Source organism: Colobus angolensis, unplaced genomic scaffold (assembly GCF_000951035.1).
Source record: "Colobus angolensis palliatus isolate OR3802 unplaced genomic scaffold, Cang.pa_1.0 Scaffold289, whole genome shotgun sequence".
In the NCBI taxonomy this organism is placed as follows: Eukaryota; Metazoa; Chordata; class Mammalia; order Primates; family Cercopithecidae; genus Colobus; species Colobus angolensis.
In genome coordinates this window covers 2247750-2274987 of record NW_012116143.1, presented here as the reverse complement: position 1 = coordinate 2274987, position 27238 = coordinate 2247750, and the positions used below count along the sequence as shown (strand labels likewise).

Below are 27238 nucleotides of genomic sequence, written 5' to 3'. Positions count from 1 at the left end.
AGAAAGAGAAAGAAAAAGAAAGAAAGAAGGAAGGAAAGAGAGAAAGAAAGAAAGAGAGTATAAATTTAGGGGACAATACAATATGGAAACCATAAATTAGACATGGTTGATGTAGGAGAGAAATGTGTCAAAATGACACATTTTTTTGGACTGAACAACTAGATAGATGGCAATGGAATTTATTAAAACAGGAAATGTATAAGAAGAAAAGAGCAAGGGTCCTACTAGAGACAGCAATGATTTGTTCAGTTATGATAGGCTGAGTTTCCATTGGCGGAACATTTAATGCAGAATCTGATGCACAGTAATCCCTCAACAATTGTTTGCTGAACATGGATTTTCTCTGTTTGTATTAATTTGAAAGGGTGCCTAAGAGGTACTTTTCTCCTTCATCATTTTTTTCAAAAATAAAGGCATATGAAAAGGAGAGGTCACACCAGTTAATCACAAGTATCTCTAACTAAATAGGAGGAAAACCAGCTAGAGTTGAGAAAAAGATGACATGCGGACAATTAAAAGTCATCCTGCAGGGGTTGAGTGAGATGCCTTTGAGAAAGTGCCCTTGCTAATTATGATTGGGTTTTGTATTAACTAGGTAAGATTAAAAGAAAAAAAAAAAAAAACCTAAGAAGAATCAAGAATCAAGATCTCAATTGCTCGTCTGTGGAAAACAAGTTTGCCAAAATTACAAACAGTCATTTCTTTGGTTTTTTTCATAATACCTAAAGAGCAGACAAGCCACATTCTCAAAAGGAAGGGTAATCGTTAAAATGATGGGAAAAACTACTGAATTGGCCATCAACTGAATTCTTGAAGGAGAAAGAGGAGAAAGGGAATATGTGATCTTCGGCCAAAAAGTCAGGAACTATTTTATAAAGGTGTCTTGAATTCCAAGCAATAAAAACAACTCAGTTTTGACATAATGCAAAGAATCATTTTACATTTCTCAAGATAAATATTTGCCAGTGTATATGTTGAAGACATTTCACTCCAAGGAGAAAAAATAATTATTTTTGAATTTCCTCCAAATGCAGAATTTTCCCCAGGTTCATCCACCAATCCATAGGCATTATGTTTAAAAAGGCACAGTCCTGCATCTACCAAGCCTGTAATTGAAAAATGATTTCATTATTAAGCTGTGGTTTATTCCAAGCCTTCTGGATAATCTTGATGAGTATTGTACTTGTTGCTTAACTCTGGAGATTTTGTAATAAAAGTTTAATGAGTTACTTATTATTAGAATGTTTATAGCCATTATTTTAAGGTGAACAATAATGACGTAAAGTTTGTACGCATTTGGTTTAAAACGTATTCAACTCACATATCAGTTAATGCTACAGTGATTTTTAAAAACTCTCTTATCAGTACACGTGTCTAAAGGCAATGCAGCTAAACCTCAGCTTTACTGGGGCTATGGTTAAGAACGAAACTAAGGAAGGATTTCTCACTTGAATCATGTGAAAGCCAGATCCTGGCATTTCAGCATTTGAACAAGAACTGCTTTTATTATGGCATTTTGAACAGATTTCACAAGAGGATACATATAAAGCAAGAGGACAAAAAGTTGAAATTAAGTCCTGAAGGCACTGAATATTCATTTCTATTTAAAAGCTAACCAGATATTCTATTAATGATCATAAATATTAAGGAAACATACCAAAATAAATCTAGTTTATCTGATTTCTGTCTACTGAAATGCTATGAAACCAAAGGTCAATCACATCTCTAAAAAAGATCTTACCCCTGCAGAAACTGTCTACAAGTTTTTCGGATAGAGACAAGATTTTCCAGAAATTATGATGCTATGAGTCAAGCACAAAAGTTTTCCAACTACAGAAATAAATGGAAAGTATATATATATACTGAATCTGTATAAAACTTATACTCAGAAGAATAATATAGTTACCTTTATTGAAATAAACTTAATTTAGATTCTTAAATCAGACTATAACTTCTAATTCTTAGATGTTGCCAAATGGAATTTATGGAAAATATGGCTGAAACAAAGGACTAATTTTCATAACCATTTTGTGTGCTGTTTTGATGTACAAATTACTCATTAAATCATTTGAATATAAAGAGCCAAAACATAATTCAGTGATGAGTACAGTGCTGACATTCTGAAAGCATGTATAATTAAAGCAGGGTTATCAAAAGAGAGGCAAAATGTATTAGAAGAACATACCACAAAATGAAAATAAAACCAAATTAACTCATAGCCACAAAATAGAGAAAACAAATGTTTTCCTCCAATCCTCCAACTCCCCACCCCAAAAAAGATAAAATGCAATAAACATGTCATATGATTACACTTGTTTGCTAATGCCACATGCTACATATGATCATAGCCAATGTTTCCAAACATTAACTATAAAATCGTATCTTCTTCCTTTAGTATTTTTTCAAATCAATACTATTCTTTGACCACATATTAAGTTGGGTTGCCTCCTAGCATGCTATACCTTTAATCAATACATTGTTTCTATTAAGAAGTGAGATTGTAAAGGAAGCTTATTTATATATTTATTTATTTATTTATTTATTTATTTATTTTTTGAGACGGAGTCTTGCTCTGTCACCCAGGCTCAAGTGCAATGGCGCGATCTCGGCTCATTGCAAGCTCCGCCTCCCAGGTTCACACCATTCTCCTGCCTCAGGCTCCCGAGTAGCTGGGACTACAGGCGCCCGCCACCATGCCTGGCTAATTTTTTTGTATTTTTTAGTAACGACGGGGTTTCACTGTGTTAGTCAGGATGGTCTCGATCTCCTGACCTCGTGATCCACCCGCCTTGGCCTCTCAAAGTGCTGGGATTACAGGCGTGAGGCTGGCCAGAAAGTTTATTCTTAAAAACCTACTGAAAACATATTGTAACATATATAATTTGCTTATTTTGTGGCTGCTTAAACAATTTCTTCTTTACACAGCTGTAATATATAAATGTGTTAAGTCAAAATACATTCTTACCTCCCATCCATAACTGGGGTCTTTCAGGTTTGACCTCTGCTCTCCCACATAAGGCCCAAACTTTTCACCTACTTCGATCTTCCTTTTGGTCCATATTCCTAGTCCTGCTCCAGGCATATTTGACTCTCGAAGTTCAAACTCAGCAGGAATGGGAATATCATCAGGGATGTAGATGGGGGCTTTGTAAGGAGAACCCTCCTTCGGAGTGAATGCTTCACTGGATGTGGCAGGAGAGCATGGCTCTTGAATATTGAGGGAGGGAGTACTGGCTACTCCATCTGCATCTGGCATTTCTTCCAAGGGTATTTCAGGGTAGGTGCCATATACACACTCATTATCTGTGAATAGATAAAAACTTCATGAATTCCTTCTAATATTGAAGAGACAAAATTCCACAGGGGTAGACACCTTATTATGTTGTTCTTTGAAGGCTAAATAGGAAAGACCATTGTTACGACGTGCCTTCATTAAAATCTTTATTATTCACAGGCCAGGGAGAGGCTAGAGATTATGCCTCTGTGGTTTATCTGTGGTGAATCCATAAATCAAATGAGCTAATCCTCAACTGTCAATACTTGCATGGGCTAGTTCAATTCATTACCCATCTGGGAAACAATCAGCAACTTCATTATTGGTCTGACTAAAGTACAGACAAGAAGTAAACATGTGTGTAACTACAACCCTCAAACAATTCCAAATTGGGAGCTGACAGGATTCTAAAATATATTAGAAAGTTTTGTCATGCAATGTTATTTGGAATAAATGTAGGAGAGTCATCAAAGATTCCAAAGGCTGCCATGTGCGACAAGGCTCAAATGTGTGTGGCAGGATTATTTATTGGAATATTAATTTGTGTTTTTTCTTTCTCTGTATTTCCTTTCCAATTTTGAACATATCACCAAGCCCTTGGTATTTCCTTGCCTCAGTAACTTATGCAGAGCAGAAAGTTAAAGTTACCTGAAGCCAGTGATGCCTCTGGATATTTGTAAAGGCTAAAATCGTTAAAGAAATTAGGTAAATTTTCCAGCGGGGAAAGAGAGAGGAAGGGTCCCTTGAGATGCGCCAAAAAGACAGAATTTCCTCTAGACTGAGAAATGAGGGAGATCAGAAATGCTTTATATGGGGTACTGCTCATCTTTACGGAGCAGCATCTGAGGAGGTGGCAACAGCTTCGAGTAGACAGCAGGGTTGGGTAGCTAGGAGTTAGGGTACAGGGCACTGAGCACCGAGGCCCTGAGGACTCCCAAAGCAGCACAGCACCATACTTGAAGTAAACGAGTGGACCATGTGAGACCTTAAGACCTCTATGAAACTTGTATGGGGATGGTTATGAAACCAGTCAATGGGGATTTCAGTTGTCTTAAAGCAAATGAACACATGTTTCTTGTCTGCTAGGATTACAAATCAGAAGTCATACCTGATTTGTTTGATTCATAGAACTTCAAGGAAAGAACTAAGAAAAACGGGTGAAAATTACAAAGAAACAGACTTCAGTTGTGCTAGTCAAAGGTTAATACTTTGAAAAATTAGCTGAATGTGGTGGTATGCACCTGTAGTCCCAGCTACTTGGGAAGCTGAGGCGGGAGGATTGCTTGAGCTCGAGAAGGAGGCAGTGAGCTCTGATTGTGTCAGTGCACACCACCCTGGCAAGACAGTGAAAGCCCCTCTCAAAAAACAGAAAAAAGGTAAAATGGGTTGCCTCCAGCCGCATGATCAGGGTTCTACTATAGCCTGCATAACTACGAGTTAAGGATGATGTGGAGACATTTCAGCATCAAGTTGGTGATTAAACTAGGTGACCTTTAAGACACTAGCAACCCTGCAGTTCTATAAATTAAAGTCTTCTAAGAGAGTTTACTGGGCTAGAAGATAGAAGACCTTCATTATTCAGATTCATTGTTGCAACAAACTATAACACTCATTAGCAATTGCCCATCAAGTAATGACTCCTGTCTCTTAAAGTTTTGTGAAGGGTAAAGTGATAGTACATGCAAAAGTATTGTTTAATGAGGTGCTTGGTTCTTGGTTCAAACACTAAGATAATGCCATTTAAACTAAGCATACAACTGAATTCCAGAACCCAATCTTATACCTATGGGACATAGGTTCTCAACATACAAGCTCATTATCATTCAAGTTCAGCATGTCCAAAATCTTGCACCTTATCATCTGCCCTCAAATTGATTCTCTTGTTCACTTTCCTCTTTCTACTATGAATACTATCTTTTTCTTAATTATCCATGTTTGAGGCTTTAAAATAACATAGCCATTTTCTCTCCTTTATCTTCCAAACTATTCAGTCACTAAATGCTGTATGTTCTTGCAAGATTCTAACCTTCATCCAATTTTTTCAAATCCACATTTTCACACCTAAATATTTTCATAGTCCTTTAAATGGGTCTCAACCTCCAGCTTCTTTCCACTATCCATCAACACTGAGCCTATTTAACACTGCTGAGTTTACCTTCCTGGCAGATCTATTTTCCTGTTTGACAGCCTTCAATAATCTCAGTGTCTACAGGTGAAGTATAAACCTCTTAGGCTTGGACTAAAATCTCTGTCATTTTGAAACCATTCTTCTTTTCCATCTGATTCTCAGTGGTCCTCAAAGGGAACCCCCAAGCTAGAGTAAGCTTACTACTCTCTTCTGAGCTCAGTGAGCATTTCTGCTTCAGTTCTTCCTGCCTGCCACTCCTCTCTGCTCCACTGCCCAACAAACTTCTGGCCATCCTCCTGGGTCAAGTTCTAGCTGGTCCTATCACTATCCCATTTAACACTAGTATTCCCTTCCTTGAATTATTACATAATTTCATCCCTCAGTTTGGCAATCAAGTACCATGCATTGCTGCTTAGGGTTTAATGTGTATGACTGTTTAGTTCCCAACTAGGAAATAGGTCCGTGATGGGAGACGTTAGGACTCTCACCTTTTCGGAATTGTCCAAGTGATCCGTATATAGGTGTTTAATGAATACTTGTTAAATATATAATTAATCTAACATATCATTTTATTAAACTATGAATCCAAGTCAATAATTTTTTACCAAGTATAGGAAACTTTTGATCCTACAAAGCACCTTTAAACCTATAGAAATAGAACATGATGAATTACCAACTTTTCTCTAAACCCAACATCAAAGGAAACAATTTTAATAATTCTCCAAAGAAATATTATCAGAGAAGTAGGCCGGGCGCGATGGCTCATGCCTGTAATCCCAGCACTTTGGGAGGCCGAGACGGGCGGATCACGAGGTCAGGAGATCGAGACCATCCTGGCTAACCCGGTGAAACCCCGTCTCTACTAAAAAATACAAAAAACTAGCCGGGCGAGGTGGTGGGCGCCTGTAGTCCCAGCTACTCGGGAGGCTGAGGCAGGAGAATGGCATAAACCTGGGAGGCGGAGCTTGCAGTGAGCGGAGATCCAGCCACTGCACTCCAGCCTGGGTGACAGAGCAAGACTCCGTCTCAAAAAAAAAAAAAAAGAAAAAAAGAAATATTATCAGAGAAGTATACTTTAAGGTCCAAACATACTTGAAAAGTCCATCTAATCTTATCCTTCAGGGAGGTTTTGCACTTCAACTTCATATTTAAAAGCTCACTAATGGTCTTAGCACATGTAAAAACCTAGAAAAACATCTCTTCAGAACTGTAACACTTACTACTGCAAATGCAAAGTTATTCTGAAAGAGGTTTCTCCCCCATTGTTAGAATTTTGTTTTTCTTGAGAAATATAAGTTGTAAAACATTGTGTATTCTGTAAATGTGTCCATGTAAGCAAGAGGAAACGAAAAGGCACCAAAATAAATAGAACAGTATTCCGCCAGTAATTATCTGTTAAAGGTCAGTAAATGTCCCCTACTTCCTCAAAGAGTCAAATCAGTCATACTTTCAGTTTCATGAAAGTGATCTTTAAAAAATGATAGAGGCCAGGTGTGGTGGCTTACGCCTGTAATCCTAGTACTTTGGGAGACTGAGGCAGGCGGATTGCCTGAGTTCAAGAGTTCGAAACCAGTCTGGGCAACATGACGAAACCCCAAAATAGCCGGGCATGGTGGTGCATGCCTGTAGTTCCAGCACTCTGGAGGCTGAGGCACAAGAATTGCTTGAGCCCAGGAGGCAGAGGATGCAATGAGCTGAGATCACACTATTACACTCCAGCCTGGGCAACAGAGTGAGACCCTGTGTCAAAAAAAAAAAAAAAAGCATAGAGACGACAAGCCCATCTGTGCCCTCCCAATGGCATAGCTTATACAGTGACCTCTGAATTACCCACAAACTCTCCCAATGCATAATCTAAGCAAATGCATTTAGATTTCCGTTCCTGTGGAGACAAAATACACATGTGTGCCCAGGCAGCTGCACAGAAGAATTTGAACTTAAAGCCTGAATGCAATCTGCTTACAATGACAAAAATGTACAATTAAACCTAAAGAACAACTTACATAGGTCAAGCAAATCCACAAGAACTCATGGACCTATTCATCCATATGCAAGCACTAAATATACATGCAAGCACAGGCAATTTGTTTTCAAGCCGCTTTTAATCTAGTATCATCCAAATTAAATATAAAAATGGCTGTGATGACAAAAGTGAAAATATTAAACTGCTGAGTTTTATGTATCAAAACACACAACAATATTTCAATGTAATCTAGCATTATGAAATTTTCAACAGCAAATGCAGTTTATCATACCACATTGAATATTTGTATAAACCAAAATAAACCAGTGCCTCCATATATGTTACTCAAGAGCTATCCAAAAAGCTGCTAAAACATTTCATCTAAATGATAAATTACTTCAATTATCATATCCCCATTAAATCTCTGTTATTGGGGAAAAATTGGTAGATCCTTTCCCTCAGCTGTAACTATAGTTAATTAAAGCATTTCTCAGATATCACACTGCCAGATTGGGCACATTTACAATAGGTAAGTATCAGGTAAGAAGTGCCATATATATCAGTGGTCCCATAAAGATAAATAACCCTTGTAACTTCTTGGAGCTGAGCTGTCTGCTACTGTAATTTGCTTCATGCATCCTTTAGGCATGCCATTAACTGAGTGAGGAAAGAAAGACAAGCATATTGTTGGATTTGAAACAAATGATTTGGGAAATTGCTCTTGGAAATCAACCTCTTCAGTTCAAATTTTAAGTGTTCTAGTTTCCTCAGAGACCAAGGGAAAGGCCACATTTTGATTATATAATATTTATTTATATGTGTCTTTGAATAACTACCATCAGTTTCCACTTGAAAAGTATTCCATTTTGAAAACATATCAGAATCTTCAAAGAGAAGAAATTGCAGAAATAATACCAATACTAGTAACTTTCATAGATGTATCCACATTTTCTCATTTTAATGCTCAAAACAATCCAGTGAGAAAATGATGATAAGAATAATCTTCCATTTTGCAGATGTAGGACCTGATATTCAATAGAACCAAAGTCAGCTGAGACTAGCTGGGTGTCCAAACCCAGTCCTCCCTTTAACTCTTAGGCAACTTGTTTTTTGATCCTTAAAGATATGTTTTAAAGTTTGTTAGTTTTATCAAAATTGTAGCCATAATGTGTGAATAGTTCGGTTTTTTACTTTTTCACTTCATTATAGTTTATTACAATCACTTGCTTTTGTATATTTTACTATTTTCTAAAACTACATTTAATGCTGTATAATATTCCATTATGTGAATCCACAATAGCTGAACTATTTCCATGGATTTTATTTATGTTGCTTCTAATTTTCTGATATCATAAATATCATGAAAATGAGCCTTCCTTAACATAAATTTTTATTTTCATCCATTTCAATTTCCTTAGGTTAGATTCCTATAAGAAAACTTAGTGGGTATTGACAGATTGCTTTTCAGAAAGTGTATTGCAATTTACACTCCTACAAATTATACTGTCAATTATTATTGTCTTGTTTTTAATGCAGAAAATTATCTATTACTGCTTAATTCACATCTCAGTTGATTACAGAAACTAAATATTCTTGTCATTCAAATTTCTTTATCTGCAAATTGTTCATTGTTTTTGCCCACTTTTAATTAGGCTTTTATGTCTGTCTTATTAATGATAAATAAATTAGCCCTTGGATATCGTATTTTAAATTTTCCCAGTAAACAATTTGCCATTTGGTATTTCAATTTTTTTTTTAACTTTTATGGAACTAAGTCTATATTTCTTCTGTGATTTTTACATTTTTCTTAGAAAGTCCTCAGCTACAGAACGGAAAAAAAGATTCTCTTGAATTTTCTTTGAGTTTCATAGTTGCTTTTCTACCAACCTTGGATTACCAATGAGTGATTTACTGCTGAGTGAAAAGCAGGAAAAAAAATTATTTCATTTATTTGAGCGCCTGTGAACGGCCGGCTAGGAAAAAAAAAAAAACGCCATTTCACTCGTAATTCTTTGGTTCTTATTTGCAAGGCTGGCCTAAATGCCTTCTCTTTTTGTGGGTTTTATATAACTCACCATTTGTTTCTTTTGGCCTTTCTGTCTAGTTTAACTGCAAATCTGGGCAGATGCCATTCAAAATCCTGAGTTTCACCATTAATGCCCATCATAATACTTATCACTCAGCATTATCATTCGTGATAGTAACATGAATAATTTTTCTCTCTACTCTTCACATTAGTTCACTGATAGAAAATATTCAGCAACTAAAATGTTTAATATTTATTGAGAGCATATATACATAGTTTGACTATAAAGTAAGACTGATTTCTGTAGTTATGAAGTAAGAAGTTAATTATTGATACTCAACTGTACACATATATGCATATAATACACATATCCATGTGTATTTGCAATGTGTGTGTAGAGGGGTGTGTGTGTAATAGCTCCCTAATCTTAAAAATAGGCTGAGACAGAAACATGATTTGAGATCTCGGGCAGACTGGTTGAGATCATAACTACATGAAACAACTGCCAAGAGGAGCTCAGCTAGGGAATTGAACAGATTAGGTAACTCAGAAATTTAGACATTTCCCGCCATTATATTCCTCATTGCAGTTTTGTAATAAAAACAAGAGCAAACTTCAAAGGAAGCTCTGTAGTAAAGGTTAATTGCTACTAAAGAAGAGGGTGGGCCCAAGCACCAGTACTTTGTGCCCAACTTGCAAGCAGACAGGAAGGATTACACGTGGCTGCGAGCAGAGGATGTGTGCCCTGCTCTAGGAGGAAAGCAGGCTCGGCCAAACCTCAAAGCCCCACTAGGGACCTCCTGGTAGGACGTGAGCACATAAGCACAAGTCCATGAGCTGATGCCTGCTAACAGTGTGGCAGGGAAGGGAGGGGGAAGACATCAATTTCCTTACAAAATTAAAACCGGACATGCTCTTCTTCCCTTGTTAGGACAATTCCAGAGCAGTTACAGAGGCATGTTTGTGAGAAAGCAGAGGGCTTCGGGAGCCAGCTCTTCTGCACCAGCAACACAGTGAATAAACACGTGCTGGGCTTGGGGAAAAGGGTGGAGCTCAACTAATGCCAGATGCACAAACAGAACAAAGAAGGAGGCTATGAACTGGCCAGCAAAATCTTCTATGAGAATGGCCCCAAGATAATGAAATTTAAGACACCAACGAAAAGAAGAAAGGAAACTAGTAAAAGTAGGGAAAATGAATTTCCAGAAAACTGACTTAAACAAGCTGTAGAGGACTGTAGCAAGGGTGCAGAATTACAGGCTTAGAAACAGAGACATCGAATGGAATGGGAACTGTTGATGGACATAGTCTTTTTTTTTTTTTAGCTTTTTTTTTTTTTTTTTTTTTTTTTTTTTTTTTTTTTGAGACAGAGTCTTGCTCTGTCCCCCAGGCTGGAGTGCAGTGGCGCGATCTCCACTCACTGCAAGCTCCGCTTCCCGGGTTCACACCATTCTCCTGCCTCAGCCTCCCGTGTAGCTGGGACTACAGGCGCCCGCCACCGCGCCCGGCTCATTTTTTTTAATGTATTTTCAGTAGAGACGGGGTTTCACCGTGTTAGCCAGGATGGTCTCGATCTTCTGACTTCGTGATCCGCCCGTCTCGGCCTCCCAAAGTGCTGGGATTACAGGAGTGAGCCACTGCGCCCGGCCAGGACATAGTCTTTAGCATGTCCCCCTCCAGAGGGGAGTGAGAAGAAAAGAGACGTAAATGGAGTGTTTGGACACTGGGCTGAATTTGTAGAACCCGTGTCTCTAGACACCATTATGTTTGGAAATAATCTATCAACATGGCTTGGCACTGGAATTTTTTTAATGAACCTCTAAGACTCCTTGCACTTTCAGTATTTGCTACTTCCTTGTATCATGCTATCCCATGTCTTCCTTATGGAACTTTTCCCCCAGTGTTTCCTAAAAATATTTCATTTAAGAGCTGTCAGAAAGACTCAGAATGGAAGTATTGGGAGGCAAGATAGCAAGGGAGATGGCAAAGAATGTGATATGGATGGAAAATAAGTGACAAAATCAATGAGCAAACTTTTATTTTTCTCCTGATACTGTGGCATACTGTTGGGTGTCCTGTGGCTTTTAAATCTGGTTAAGAGATTTTCTACTCCCCTAGGAATTTCACAGACATTTCACTAATTAAGTATGATTTGGGAATTAAACTAGTAGCTCCTAAGCAATTAAAAACTGGGCTTCGCCTCTTCCAAAACTTTCTCTTCAGAGATGGAACTAAGCTTTTGTCAAATGGTAATGGAAAGAAATTGCTAGAAAATTCATACTTGAGGTACCAGTAAAGCCATTTGGTATCTGGTTACTGAATCTAAAACAGCTAACGCAGACATTAAAGTTCTGTGAGTACTATTCCAAAGGAAAACATGAGCTGGTTAATGTTTGGCTTATTCTGTTGTTAAGGAGCCACGGTCACCAATATCCACTGGAATGACCAGGTAAGAACAGACTTATCACATATCAGATAGATAGTGTTTCTTTTACATTCTAACTATGTGCCTTGACTTTCTTTTGCCAGTACAAATTTTTAAGAGACTTCTGGCAACCTCTGATGGACCCGATGTGCTTGTTTTTCATAAGCTTTCTATGTCCCCAAAGTGATTTTCCTTCAGATTCATTTAGAGGAAAGTAGAACCGTCCTGAATTCATGCTGCAGCAGACTGGGTGGTTACTCCTCAGGCAATCTGAAATGACCAGAGTACAGCCTTTCAGTATTCCAGCCATATCTACAGTAATTATTTGCCAGCGTATCTAAAAGAAGGCAGGCATTTCCTGTTGCACACAAATGGGACATTCTTATCTAAATTACTGTTTAAACAGGTATTTAAGAAAAGACTATCACAGTCAGGAATTTACTGATGACGGAACACATTAGTTTAGGGCTGGACACATTAGTTGAGGACTAACCATTGTCAAGAAAGGAAGTATATCAGCATCAGGAAGGTATAGAGAATATTTTACAACTCCCATATGGGTCAAGATGGAGGACTGTAAACTATGCCATTTGCATTTGGAGAAAGCAGGAGGGTCACAAGTCCTGGCATGGAGTTGTGCTTGCGTCAGTATGTTGCTGAACCCTGGAGTAACCTTGAGAGGCAGAGCCTGAGAGTTGTAGCTGCTTGGGGTCTCTGTTTCCCTAGCCATAAAATAAGCACGTTGGACAAGTTCATCCCAGGTCCATTCCACTCAAGCGATCCCAGTTCTACATAGTAAAAACCAGAAGGTGGTCAAAATTCGGTGTACCAAAAGCTTATAAAATGTATTTTCTGGAAAGATACTCTGAGAATTGGTTTGGTCTCTCCCAACATGTAACCTAGGAGAGACTGTGCTCTGGCTGCCTAACCTTGCTCTAACCAGTGAAACTGGAATTTATTCCCAGTAGAGGCTTATAAAACTGGGCTGTTATTCTCACATTAAGTAGACTGCCCTCTGGTGAGGACTGTGGTTTATGTGTGGGCAGAACGTGTGGTTTACTACCTCTAATTTGTTTATGTTGTTGATGGTGGTTTCAAAAGAAAGCTGCACCCCTTCACATGCTAAAGAGTGACCGGATTTACTTCCTTTAAAAAAAAAGTGTTTAAAGGTGGGCAGAGACATGAGGGAGCATTAATGTGCCATTGCTAATGGAGGAGCAACTGGGATCCCTGCGACCACAGCTCTGCTTCATTCAGCTCTGCATGTGAAATGAGAGCCCCAACTTGTTTATTATAATTACCTAAGTGTGGCTTGGTGGCTTTTGGCAGAGATCCTTCTTGCCTCCAAAGGAGAGACCAAAACTCAGGAGCTACACGCTAAAGGAAGGAGGGTGGTGTGCATTCTGTAACAAGGAGGCTATAATTCTAATATATTCTGGGTGAAAATATTAAAAACAACCTCCAAAAGATGAAGATCAAAAAGTAAATGAGATTGAGATCTACCTTCTACCACATGGCAAACAAAGAGAGGCATGCAGCAGAACTGGATAAACAGTGTAAAATGTAAGTTCAAATTCATTCTCACAGCTGACTTGATGCAGACCCTTCCCTATTACCACAAAACAGAAGAACTTTCTTCCAGCCAGGAGTCTTACATAAAGAAAAGAAAATAATTATGCATGTCTGGCAGAAGAGGGAGTTGTAGCAATGGCTTGCCGGTAAAAAGGAATATGAACGAGCAATAGAACACTAACTCAACCACACTCTTGGTTTGATAAGAAGCAGAGAGTGTCCAAAAGAATGAAATTTTGTTAGCGTCTCAAAATGTTTTATTTGAAAATGAGCAATGGTCCTTGTTCGTGCAAGGTTTGGTAACTAAAAGACAACAGTAATTTCTCATCTTAAAGTCATTCTGTGAAGAAAATTCCTTGATTTAGCTAATTTTAGCTTGAACTCTACCCCATCGCAATCACAGTATCTTCAGTGTTAAACAAGTTTAGATGTTGCTAAGGAGTGCAATTTTCTGCTCCCATTCTAAGTTCTAAAGGCCCCCATATTGAGTTTCCCAATACCACATCATATTAAATGTAAAATCATTCAAAACCACAGAGATGAAGAGAATGTCATTGCAAAACGTAAAGGAAGGTTTTTTGCTTTTTTTAAGTATGAGAAAACATATATTTTGATTAAAAATGTTTGCAGAAAAATATGAACAGATGTGCTATGTGTATGTGTATACATACACCAAATAGCACTTATAATTTGAGAGGGGGTAATTTCAACATTGCTAAGTGGTAACACAAGCTAGGTATTTAAGGGAATGATATAATATGACAACTTCATAGACTACCAAACTATGTATGGTCTCTGGAAACTGTCATTATCAACATGTACAATAACTAGTAGCATTAGGTGGTCTGTACAGTATCCTTCATGTCTAATTGAGTCACACAGTCTAAGACACTTGATGGGCACCAGGCACTGCCTTCTAATGCGAGCTGACTTTAAAAAAAAAATGTATTCAGGACCTCTTCTGTATAAATTGCTATCGTTTGCAGCAAGAGAGGATTATAAATGTTTGCTGGCAAAAACTAAATTTATTTACAAACTGAGTCTAATTTATTTATGGCTGCAGTACAATCGGCTTTTGTCGAAATATTTATATTATCTGTACTTCTGCCTCACTAAACTCTACCACAATCATAAACACTGTTGAAAAATTATTTGCAGTTAGCAGGATTTAAGCTACTCATTATATCACCAGCTAGTGCCAGTAAACTTTTGCACTGGTTGATAAAGTTTCCTCTGTGGAATAAATATACATTCAACTTTGAAAATCTTTGGTGAGCTCCATACTATGAAAAGTGAAGGATTAAACAGATGTCCCAGACTTCAGTAGTTTTGTGTGAATGCTTCAATTGCACATTCCAATTGAAATTTTGTGGATAGACTAGAAAAGTGCACAGATTTACATCTTTTTCTAGCATTAAAAGAGGAATTTGATGATTGAAGTGTTGAGGTGGTAATCTTTGCCAAAGATGCTACTGCTCAGACTTGAATTCATTTACCCATTCCAAAACATTTATTCAATAAATACCACATTGTGCCTGGAGCTGTGCAAGTTGCTAAGGATAGAAATAGAGTTGAATAAGATAAACTGTCTGCCCTCAAGTAGTTTAAAGTTCAGTAGTGAAGACATAGATGGTAACGTATGTGACAATGAAATAAAATAAGGCCCAAGATGAGGTAGGAAAAGTGCTGAGTGTTAAAAGAGTTGAGTATAAGTAATTCTGCAACTGGGCATTCCAGTCTCATAGAACCTCTATCCTTAGGTTCATTAGAACTATATATGTACTAAATCTTTAAAGAAACCTCTCATTTTGATTATTGGTGGAAATGCAGTTGCCCTTCACATTTACTTCTGAGTATCACTAAGCTCTTCTAGTAATATGAGCATCAGAATATTTTGGGGGGATTATTTACCCTCACTCATGCTTCTAAATAACTCATAAAATGATGAAACATTGCAACAGGTTCTAAAATGGCATGTCCCCATTTCCATTACAAAGTAAGCCAAGAGAAAACAGCATATAGTAGTGCGTAGTTCCCATGTCAACTAAATATGTATTTCTGCTTGATCTGCTTCACTGAAAAGAGCCCAGAAGTTCTATTGTGAATCAGGTAGGACTGCTGTTACACCAATGAAATTCCCACCAGTCTACAAATGATCCAAACCACAATATTTATCTTCCAGCTAGAATTGAAAGTTATTCCAAACTGACCAGAGACAGTCCTGGTGGATCTCAGAACAGTGATGTATTCAAACGAGGACTGGCCAGACCACCCTGGAACCTCCAGTGGAATGGCACCAATCTGGAGTAGGAGTTCTTAGAGAAGTGTCAGTACTATTGTCTTTTGGTGTCTTACACTACCCACCAGATAATGAATTTTTCTCAAATAATATCTACCTATGTCTACAACAAAGTAACTTAACAAAAAGCCAAAGTAGCAAAATTCATTTTGAGAGCTGTATTTATTTGGTGGGGGAAAAAAGATCTCAAAAAAAGGAGCTTTTCACTCATCAAGGTGCTTTGTAAAAAAGAATACCCAAAACTCACATATTTGGAGCTTCATATTTAGTAATTTACTCATAAAATAATTTGCTGTCCACTTATATCAACATGATATAAAATAACTCTTACTTAGATCCAGGTGTTATTCTCTAGAATAAACAATATCTCAGGGTTTTTTTGTGCTTTTACTGATCATTTTATGAATTTATTCTGATAAACCTTCTTTAAATGTTTGTTCTAACAGACTATAGCTATAATTAAGTTAAATAAAATATTCTGGCATCATACTGCTTAAACCACAGGATAATCAATAGATATTTCAATCTATTTTAATAGCATTGTAGAATCTCAGAGCTAAAGAAAGCAACAAAAATTTCAATTTATTCATCTAAACACCTAAAATTCTTGCTAACTTAAATATATTGTGGATAAAACCATGTAAATCTATATAAACCATGACTGGTCATGAGAAAAAATTACAAATGTTATAGTTCTATCGAAAGCATGTAACGTTAAGAAAATCCACTGGAGACAGGAAAGATACCTGAAGTCTAAGAATACAGAATGATTTAACAGGCTTTTGCTATTGTTGCTTTGTTGTTTTGTTGCTGTTGCTGTATTAATATGTCTACTTCATTCAACTTTTTAATACTCATCACCACATTACATCTTAACAACTATGATCCAACATATGCCACAAAACATTAATCATTTAGCCAACAAGACTTCTACATGTAAATCACCATGAGGGGGTCACAAAAAAAGAATAAAGTGAAATTGCTGATTTCAAAGGACTTACAATCTTGTTGGGAAGATAAGGCGAATGCCCAGGAGGATTAAACTTATGTAATATAAGGCTGCATTAAATAGAGTCAAGTGAATGGCACAGAAAATGACCTCAATGATCAACTCAAAAAGTGATATTCCGTTTTTTTGAAGAGAAAACTGAAGTGAATGCTGGCTAGAAATTCTACTTGTGATGAAGGCAGATAATCAAGAGGATTGTGAAACAAAGGGGTATAGACTGTGGCCAAGCCTTGGAGAGGTAATGACTTTTAATTGGATTGAGTTTATCATATTTGCAGAGGTACGGCAGACACAGAAGAAAGGATTAGAGTGATTTCCACTTTCTATTATTTGACATAATGAGAAAACAGAGGGTGGTCCACATCTCTGGTACATATTATGAGCCATAGGAGATGCTTAACATGTCAGGTTTTGGTAGCATTGAACTCTTCTAAATAAACATATTTATTTGGACATAGTTGAGTCAAAACAAGTCACCTGGAAAAAAGGTTGCAGGTCATTAATTTGCATAGTACAAAGGATTTATGAATTTTTAAATTAACCCTCCTGGATCTCGACACCATTTCAAAGAGTAGGATATATCTGCATTTTTCTTCAAAGTTTAGTTAGCTTAAAGGGTCAAATGAAAATGCTTGGCTGACGAAAAACCAGCTGAGCCAATTTGCTTTTTTCTGATGGAAAAGAAGTGTATTACAAATTTTTCCAAGAAGCAGCATTATATACATCCGGTCAAATATACACACAAAACAAATGAGCAAATAAACTACTGCAACAAAGTTGCATGAATATTTGGTGAGTCACAAAAAGATCATGCACTCTCCAAATTCAAGAGAGCCCAAGTATGAAAGATGATTAAAGCATCCCTCCACCAAAACTCCACTAGATTATAAGGGGATGAGGGCAGGGAGGATGGGTGCCTGATTCACTGCCGAATCCCCAGGATCCAGCAATGTTTCTAGCTCATTACAATAATTCAGTGTGATTTTGTTGACTTGAAAACATCAGCCAAAGCAAGCCAATTTTACTGGAATTGGCTGGTACCTTTTTCTCTTTCTCTAAATTGGGAAGTTCAAACATAAATGTTCAAAAGGCATCACACAAATTGTGTCCTTAGTCTGCTTAAAGGTATGGTAAAAATGCCCCACTGAAGAAAGCGAAAATGACTACTAAATTTACACATACTCGTACGTGCACACAAACACACACTCCAAATGCTCAAGATACTGATAGATTAACAACCGAACACAATCAGTTCAGAGTTTATATCACGTCCTCTTCACACTGCAACCTCTTCAAACAAATTTGTTTGTTTGTTTTTTTTTTAAAAAAAGGAATAAAAAACAAACAAAAAGTCTCTACATGGATAATACATATTTATGTCCTTTTCTCAAGACTTTTACTAAGTTCTTCAGGAAGAAGAATAGTAAACCAGTACCAAACATTACCAACTAAATTTGTTTCTACCAACATTTGCAGCAGCACCTGCCATGAATTAGCCATACCTTGTAGATTGTAAAACATAAGCTTCATGAGGATAGGGACCCTGTGTGTTTTCTTCACTGGTGCCTTTGCAGCACCAAGTGTATTGTCTGGTACATAGTAAATGTTCAATAAACAAATAAATACAAAAATGAGAGAATACAGAAATGAGCCTTAAGGAGTTCAGAAACTATAGAAGCTATCCCCAAACCAGGCTGTGCCTCTGAATTCCATATGAAGCTTATTTTAAAAAATACCAATTATATGGCATTTCTAGAATTAGTGATAAAGAATTCTTACTGACCTGATAGAATTATTTTTCATAACATCTGCAGCTTCCTGTTCTATAGTATCAGTTTACAATATCACAAGAAATTCAAAATAATCTATAAACCATAGATCCAAGCCAATTCCTGTTTAAACCAGAAGAACACAATGGGTTCAAGTCCACCAAACAAGTTCTATAACCCCAGAAAATTCCCTTAATGTATTTGAGCCTCAGTTTCTTTATCCATATTTGATGCTGTCGTATATGGTAGCCAGGAGTCATATATGACAATGGAGCACATGACTTGTGGCTATTTCCAATTGAGATGTGCTGTAAATTTTAAAAATACAAATCAGATTTCAAGCACTTGATACCACAAGTAAAATACCTTATTGGTAATTTTTGTCTATTGATTACATGCTGAAATAATATAATTTTAGACACACTATGTTAAATAACACATATTCGTAAAATTTATTTTACCTGTTTTGTTTTACCTGCTTTAATGTGGCTACTAGAAAATCTAAAATTACTATGTGGCTCACATTTGTATTTCCATAAGATGACACTGGTTCTCAAAATATGACACCAAATTGTATTAAGAATCAGAAAAGGCCAGGCACAGTGGCTCACGCCTATAATCCCAGCACTTTGGGAGGCCCAGGTGGGTGGATCACTTGAGGTCTGGAGTTCGAGACCAGCATGACAAACATAGTGAAACCTGTCACTTCAAAAAAAAAAATACAAAAACTAGCTGGGTGTGGTGGTGCATGCCTGTAATCTCAGCTACTCAGGAGGCTGAGGCAGGAGAATTGCATGAACCTAGGAGACAGATGTTGCAGTGAGCTGAGATCATGCCACTGCACTCCAGCCTGGCAACAGAGTGAGACTTCATCTCAAAAAAAAAAAAAATCAGAATAAATGATTCTCTTGAGCATCTTTTGTAAGCTTTAGAGAAATGTACAAATGCCAAAAGTTATTAAGTTAAGTGACAGATCTAAAATGTCATTGTCTTTCAGGTCTACCTGCACTCAGATAGCAAAAGACTATGAAATGGTTCATGAACAATTCATTCTCCATCACTTCCCTATTAATAAATCTCTCAATAAACACTTGTTGAAACCAAATGTAAAACAAGATCAACATAGTCATTGGCATGGTACAAAAAGATGAGCTAATTCCACAACACTCCCCTGGCATAGTTTCTGTGATGATGCAGGAAACCGCCTGGGCTAAACAACGTTGGAAGAAGGTTTACACTTGAAAGAGGCATTATTGGCCAATGAACAATGAGCAATATTTGATGATAGAGGATGAAAACCTATTCCATTATTTCAGCCCAAAGTGCAGGATATGAGGGAAGTCATAAGATTAACCTCTTTCCCTATCTCTTGGATAAGGCAGTTCAATTCCTCCCACAAATATCCCATTCCATCACTTCAAAAACAATGTGTGCCTTGAAACACATGGCAAAGAAAAGAATATGAAGAAGTTTCTTGTTGCTCTTCCATTGCGATAGTGCAGTTGGTGAACCTCCAAAAACAGGTTCACCAAGTCTTAGCTGACGAATGAACATGAGACAGATATTCCCAGAGTGTGTATGCATGACATGACCTTGGTAACATTCCCAAGAGTTGTAAATTCATTTAGGTTCAGAGATGGGCAAAACCCACCCACCATTCTCCCAAAGTTCTATATGAAAGTGAGGAGTAGAAAGGATTCCTTTGGGGGTAAAAAGGTTGAATTGTCATGGACAGCTCATTCTTACCTTTTACCAGGTCATGCCTCTAGATATTTTATGAATATTAATTGATGTATTACTGTAATGTAAGGCAGCTGCTAACCTAACATTCCAGCCTTTGTTCCAAGCCTTGTATGATTTTCTTCCAGGCCGTTGATTTTGGAGTGGCTGTGTAATCCTAGTGAACTGCCAGCAAAGAGTGATCAATCAAGACTTTGAAAGCTTCTGGTTCATCCCAATACCTGGGATGAGCTTTGATAAATAATATTCTTGGGACTGTGTGAAATTTACATTGTAGAAGTAGTTAAATACATGTGGAAATATGGCAGGCTATTGTCTTTGTTATTTATTCATATTTAAACAAAATCTTTTGTTTGCAACAAATCCTCACTTGGTCCAAAATTATTCTGCTGCAAACTCAAGTCATTACATTTCTATATGCATGAACATTAGTGCTCTCTCTATGGATTTAAAGATTGTCACTCATTTATACACATTTGGATGCAAATACGTAATAATATAAATAGAAAAATATTCTACATCCCATTTTAAAAATCTGGATAAAGGGATTGAAGAACATATAATACACTTGTTCGTGGATGAGTACTAAATTTATTTCCCAATAAAACTTTATCCTGGGTCATCAAGATTGACATTCACTTTAGAAAAATATAGGAGGGTTAGAGTTCTTCAACCTTCTTCACAAAAATCAGCCACATCTTTCTGAGGACCTCACAAAGTTCTTTTGTGACTGGTCACAGTCAATGTGCCCATCTATTTTGTACATCCTGCGGAATGTGACTTCTCTGTGTTGTTTTCATTGTCAGTCTTCTGATCTTCTTCTCCATTTCTCTGCCCTGGTAAGGGCCTCCTACTGTTCTGAGAGCTGTAGAGGGAGCAGTGAGCAAGACCAACAATACTCCTGCTCCTGTGAACCTTACTGCCTGATGGGTAAAGGGGCAAACTAAACCAACACACACATAGAGAACATCAGAAAGTCTTAGGTGCTTAGCAGAAAAAGCAGGGTGAAATGTAAGAGCAGGTGGTGACTTCAGGTATGGAAGGCCTTGCTAAAGAGGCAGCATTAAGGATTTACACATTGAAACCCTTTCAGACTCCATTTAGGTGTCATCTCATCTGTTAAGAGTTCCCACTATCCATGTTCATCATCTCCTCAAGCTCCAGAGTGAGTTCCTTGCTTTATGGATCACAAAGTACATAAAATGTGCCTCAAAACATAACCTTTCGTCATTTTCCTGTTGCTATTAGGGTGAGTCTTATTTACGTCCATCTCCTTGTTTTGATTTCCAGTGACTTCAAGGCAAGGGCTGTGTTTCATTTACCTTTATATCTTCCCTTAGGTTCTGTAAATACACTAGATGCTCAAATTCAAATTGAGCCAACTTTTATGCACATGTACCCTAGAACTGAAAGTACAATAAAAAAAGTTAATTATGAGGAGTTTCGTTTTTGAAAGCTGCACTTTGTACCTCACTTAGCTCTGAATCTGACAGATTTCAAAGGAAGGTCTCATTTACAAAAGTCATTGCCACCACGGGAAGAGGCATTTTCTAGAATTGTAGACTATTGACCATTCAGAATGCTTGCCCAGGTAAGTGACATGTGTCAAATTTTCTTCTAGAAGAAGTTAAAGTTGGAAAACAATGATCTCTTCCAACACATTTCAGATAATTACCCCTTGGTCCAGAAACAGAATTCTCAAGCTTGCTGCTTGCAAATGTGCCCCCAGAAGTGAGAATTTTCTAGTTGAAAAGAATCAGAAAGAGAAGTTTTTGATAAATAAACCAGAGTACTGAGCTAAACCTTGTACAACACAAGCTAGATTTCAAAGCAGACAGTGAGAATGAGCCTAGAGTTTGAAAATTCTGCCAGAAAGTTTTATTTTATGTTTTTGTGGAGTTTTTTAAAGAAATATTTGGCTTTTTTGTTTTGGACTTGAAGACTGTGCTCAATACAGTTTTTTGTTCTTTAAGTGACACCTGTTAAAAGAGAAGAGTAAATTGTTCAAATAGAAGAATTAATAAGACAAATAAATGCCCTTTTCTGAAGAATCCAAATGTTCTTACTTAGGATCTGATTATGAAATTCCAATTATAAATAAACTCCCAACCCATTACCCAAAAAAGGAATGTCTCCAAGTTTAGACTGAGGTAGGATAAATACTCCACATTCTATTCCAAATACCAAGAACAAGGTAGGTATTTTCCCTGCTGCTTCCCTACCCTGAAATTTGACATTCATTTTAATGATGCTTACTTTATGACTTGTCAGAAAAGTGAAATGGCCTGTCAATTTTATGGAGTTTCTCCTACCTTTTAAATGATTATATTACACTTTGAAATAAGTGTATAGCTCCCACCTCCTTTTTTTAACCTAAATGGTCCATGTGTGGGTTTGGTACTTGGCTAGGAGTGGAATGAAGTCATAATTTCAGGAGTCCAAAAGAATAGATCAAAATCATGCCAACACTTTCATGGATGGATATATGCTGCTAAATGGATGTTTACCTAGAAAAGTCATCATCTGGCATGCAACACAGTGAATGTTTCTAAGCGGCTAACTCATGTATACTAAACAAATTTGGATTGGCTGCTGTGAGAGCTGCCCTTTGGAAATTCTCAGCATACATTTGTTTGATTGAGCCGTCATTCCCAGTTGATCTGCTGATGATCTGTGTCACTTTGTTTAAATGTCCTGGTGTGGTTTTCTATATATATACAGTGAAAAGCCAGTGTGTTTCTGTGATGGATTAAATAGAGGTGAAATTCGAGAGTGACTCCTGTTTTTGATTCCTGTGTTCTCAGACAGGTGGGTCTGGAATGATCAAGAATGCCACATTCAAACACAAGGGGAAATATGGAGCCCTTTTGATTTAAAACACATTACTGTAAAGATATATTTGCTACTGTGTTCTCCTTGTACCAGAAGCTATTTAGGATTTCCCACCTAAACAAACACCATATGGGTTAATTCTCAGCATCCTTTTCAGGTGTCCAAAAACGGGGGACACAAAGCTCACTGCTTGGAAATGCAGTCTAAGAGAAGCAAACAAGGCTCATTGCTGATGTATGGATTCGGAAATCAAATGCAAGGTCAGGCTAGAACTGAAGCTCCAGATCTCAAATATCCCAGTAATGGTTCAGAGGGAAACCCAACACCACAGTGCCATACCATGTCTGAGACACTAATCAAGCGACTGCCTGTTTGCTCTGTGGTTAAAGCATTTCCTGCAGCTAATCTTCCTAGATAGGCTCTCAGCTTTAATAACCTATGGGGTCTGCTGTTAAGTGCCGGGATCTGGGCACCATCAGCGTTGATGTCTCCACTCTGCCAAACCCCAGACAGCACGTGATGCACACGTATTCCCTCTCCTTAGCTTTCATGGATGCAGTAGACAAGGGCCTGCCTTAAGCTCGGTTCCCCAACGGGAAAAACATACAGCCCTGATCAACCTGCTATCATACCTGAAATTCTCCCCTGCCTCCTGCCCCTGCCGCCCACTTAGCATTATTTCTTCAGGCTAAGGTAAAATCATCTCCAAGAGTTCTGACCATTAATCGTTTATTCCTTTCCATTTATATTTAAAGACCTACCACGGACCAAGACACTGAATGCGGACTCTAGAAACCAGAATACCTGGCCTCATTCCTGGCCTCACAGAGCAGCATTTCAGTAGAGGAGGAAGACATGCAAACAAAACACAGTACCCATGATCAACAAACTTCATCCAAGGTTCAGTGGAGAGAGGGAATTCATTCTGTCTCAGGGTAGAAATGGCTAGGGAAGGCTGTCAAGAAATGGCCGTATCTAAGAAGGGAAGAATAAGATGAAGAAGAAAGATGGCTTTGAAGGCCTTCCCCAGAGAAAAGACAAGGAAAAGAAGACCATACTAGAAAGAAGAGAGGACATATCTAAAGGCACGGAAGTATGAAATAGCTTAGCATGTGCATGAGACTAAGCATTCCTCAGTATTGTCTGACTTATAGTGAGAAAGAGAGTAGGTGTACATGCAGAGAAAGAGGCAGTGGGGATCCAAACAATCAAAGGACTCAAGCTATACCCTAGAGCTTGGTCTTTCTCCTATTGTCAACATGGAAAATGGAAAGACAAGAACTGGATATTAGCATGATCACTCTGATTCAAAAAAGAGGAGATATTTAAAAGTGGCAGAAGGCAAATGGACTAGTCAGAGGCTGTTTCAGTAGTCGATGACAGAAATCATGAGAGCTTAAAAAAGGGACTGTGATGCTAGAGGATGAAGAATAAGAGGGAGAGATTTAGGAAGTAAAGAGAGTCCAGTAAGGGAGTGAAACAGGGATAAAATAAATTTCAATGAGCCCATACACTATGTCATGAGTTAATTCATCAGTGATCAGTAAAGTTGGCCACTCCCAGGAACTGGGACACATATGGGGGCTGAGGACACAGACAGAGAGAAGATTGGAATGCTGAACAATGAAGTAATTAGAATACTGAACAATGAATCAGGAGCCCTGAGCCACTGGGAGGCAATCATAGAGCCCTGGGTATCTAGACAGTAAGGAGGCTGCAGAACCAACAGGCTTTTCTCTTGCTTGAAGGCAACCTGGAGAGCAGAAGATCAGCATGGGGATAGTAGGAAAAAAATGTCATTCTTACATGTACAAATAGAAAAAGTAATACAAAAATTAGCTGGGCGATAGCATATGCCTATAATCCCAGGTACCCAGGAGGCTGAGGCAGGAGAATGGCTTGAACCCAGGAGGTGGCGGTTGCAGTGAGCCGAGATTGCGCCATTGCACTCCAGCCTGGGCAACAGAATGAGATTCTGTCTCGAAAAAAAGAAAAAAGAAAAAAAAAAAAAACAGGTAAGGCATTAGAGGATACCTTCACTAGGTCTTGCAGACCCTTAAGAAATGTTGATTCCCTAACAAACCTCATGCCTTGAAATTAGTAGCTGTGCCTTTATCCTGATCACCCTTATGTTCCTACGTGCTTTACATTGTTCAATATACTTTGGCAATCCTAACTTAGGTACTGCCTTCACAAAGTGCTTGCCAAGTACACACCCCTTTCCTTGCTCAGTGTTGCCTGAAGTGGGATTCCTCAGGAACAGCTCCAAAACCACTCCTGACCTCAGTGGTTTTGATAAGTATTAAGCAAAATTCAACTTACATGCTACTTATTCCTACTGTTGAGATCTTTGAGAGAAAAAAAAAAGAAAGTAGCTTAATGTCAAGAAAAGTCATTTATTAAGATAATTTTTAAAACTCATTCAGTGAATATGCAGGAAATCCTGCAAAATCAACATTCTCTATACAGTGTCCTTCCCTGCTTCTCCTCCCATCCCAAACTCCAAATCCCCAGAGCACAGGACTGGGTGGCTCCCCAGCCCACAGGTTCCTCAGCCTATGTGCCTTCTTCTCCAAAGGAGATCTGATCCTTTCCCAAGGTGATCTGTTTGCTATTATTTATTTGTGTATTTTCTTGGTGCAAAAAAATATAGAAAAGGGAAAATAGAGAGAGGGTAGAAGTTGGGTTTTATTTATTATGGTTTAACATTATTTATGATTATTGTAATTTAGGTCCAACATCCCAAGAGTCTCATTGTAATGGGTGCAATAGATACCAATAAAATAGTGTCACGGAGCATGTACATATATTCTTCTACTTCCTTTTTTTACAAGTCGTATTTTCTCTGTGCACACAAAGCAAATCCTGTCAAATTGCAATATACTTCTAGGCATTCTGTTTTGGATTTTCATTTTAAGAAATATAAAAGGAAAAATGAACTGCAAGACACTTATTTATTTTGTGGACTAATTTGCGCCATCCAAAAGAGAATGATGATAAATCCCTTTTAGGGAGGGCTTGTGTTTACCATGTGATAGCCATTGAAAGTAAATAAAATAATATAGAATAAAATAAAAACAAGATGGCAGGGGCTCTATATTAATAAGCTCAAGTGATTAAAATGCAGATCAAACAATAAGATTTTTTTTATTTTGGCTTTTGAAATTTAGTAATTCTATTAACCCTCTGAAGCATAAAAAGACAAATTTTAAGTATATTTTCTTAACTGATGAGCATAATAAAATTTAGATTTATAAGTTTGGTTATTATGTGTACATCCGTTTAGTTTTAACTCAGACCCTGGTTTCCTGAGAAAACCCAAAATGGAAGATAGATAAAAATTTACATATTTGGCTGCCAAATATTTTTGCTTGGAAACTGAGAGACCAAATCAGTCATTGTTGAGCAACCCAGTCTCACAGAGGACTCTCTGGCAGTCTGATTCTGAGATCATATTGCAATAAATGCTTTTCTATAGAACTAGACCCTATTCTAATTCAACAGCTTTAAAACTTTAAAATAACTAAGAACCAAATTTCTTCCTGGATTAAAAAACATAGTTTGAAAAAAGTTGCCAAGGATATAAGAAATACATAAACTGGAGTTTTTATTGGTTGCCTCCCTGCAAAATATGCACACACACACAACACCACACAAGTCTTGCCTAATTTGAAATGACAAAGGCCAATCTTTCCCACAATGGAAATGCACAGAGGGAGAAGGCCAAACAACAAAACAATCCAGAGAGTTAAAAAAAGAAAAAAATTGTTAAGGCCTACCAACAAACAAAAACCAAGCTCAAAATAAATTGGAAATAAGCTCCAAACAAACCCAGCCAAACATAAAGCAAAGGAAATCCAAAGCAAACAATCAAAACATCTTTAAAAGTATAGTACAGTGATCCCACACTGTTGCCTATGGGGATTGCTGGAGGGGAAACCCCCCAAGCTCAGGCTGATCCTATGGGCCAGTTCCTCTGAAGCCTCCTCCACCCCTCCCATTGCCAGGCTTCCTGGAGTCCTGCCCTGCAGACCAGAGAGCTCCACGCAGAGAAGTCTCTGGCCACCCCGCCGGCCTGGTATTTGGCTCCCCAGTCACCCAGCGCACAAGTATGATGGATGATGATGGATCGCAGCACCACCAAAACCGTGTGAATTTCCCAAGGCCTCTGATTATTCTAATCGAGTCCCCAGAAGAAGCA

The 27238-nt window shown here is 37.8% G+C and overlaps 1 protein-coding gene across 3 annotated transcripts in view; it reads right to left on the bottom strand.

The window, feature by feature from the left end:
* MECOM (MDS1 and EVI1 complex locus) overlaps positions 1-27238 on the bottom strand; it is a 604775-nt gene that overhangs the window by 297971 nt on the left and 279566 nt on the right. For 2 of the 3 annotated variants that reach the window (XM_011949019.1, XM_011949020.1), the window contains exon 2: positions 2966-3303. The exons of the other annotated variant lie outside the window; for it this stretch is intronic. In XM_011949019.1, coding sequence (XP_011804409.1) covers positions 2966-3303 — 338 coding nt within the window. The remainder of the gene's footprint in view (positions 1-2965; positions 3304-27238) is intronic. 3 annotated transcript variants of the gene reach the window in all.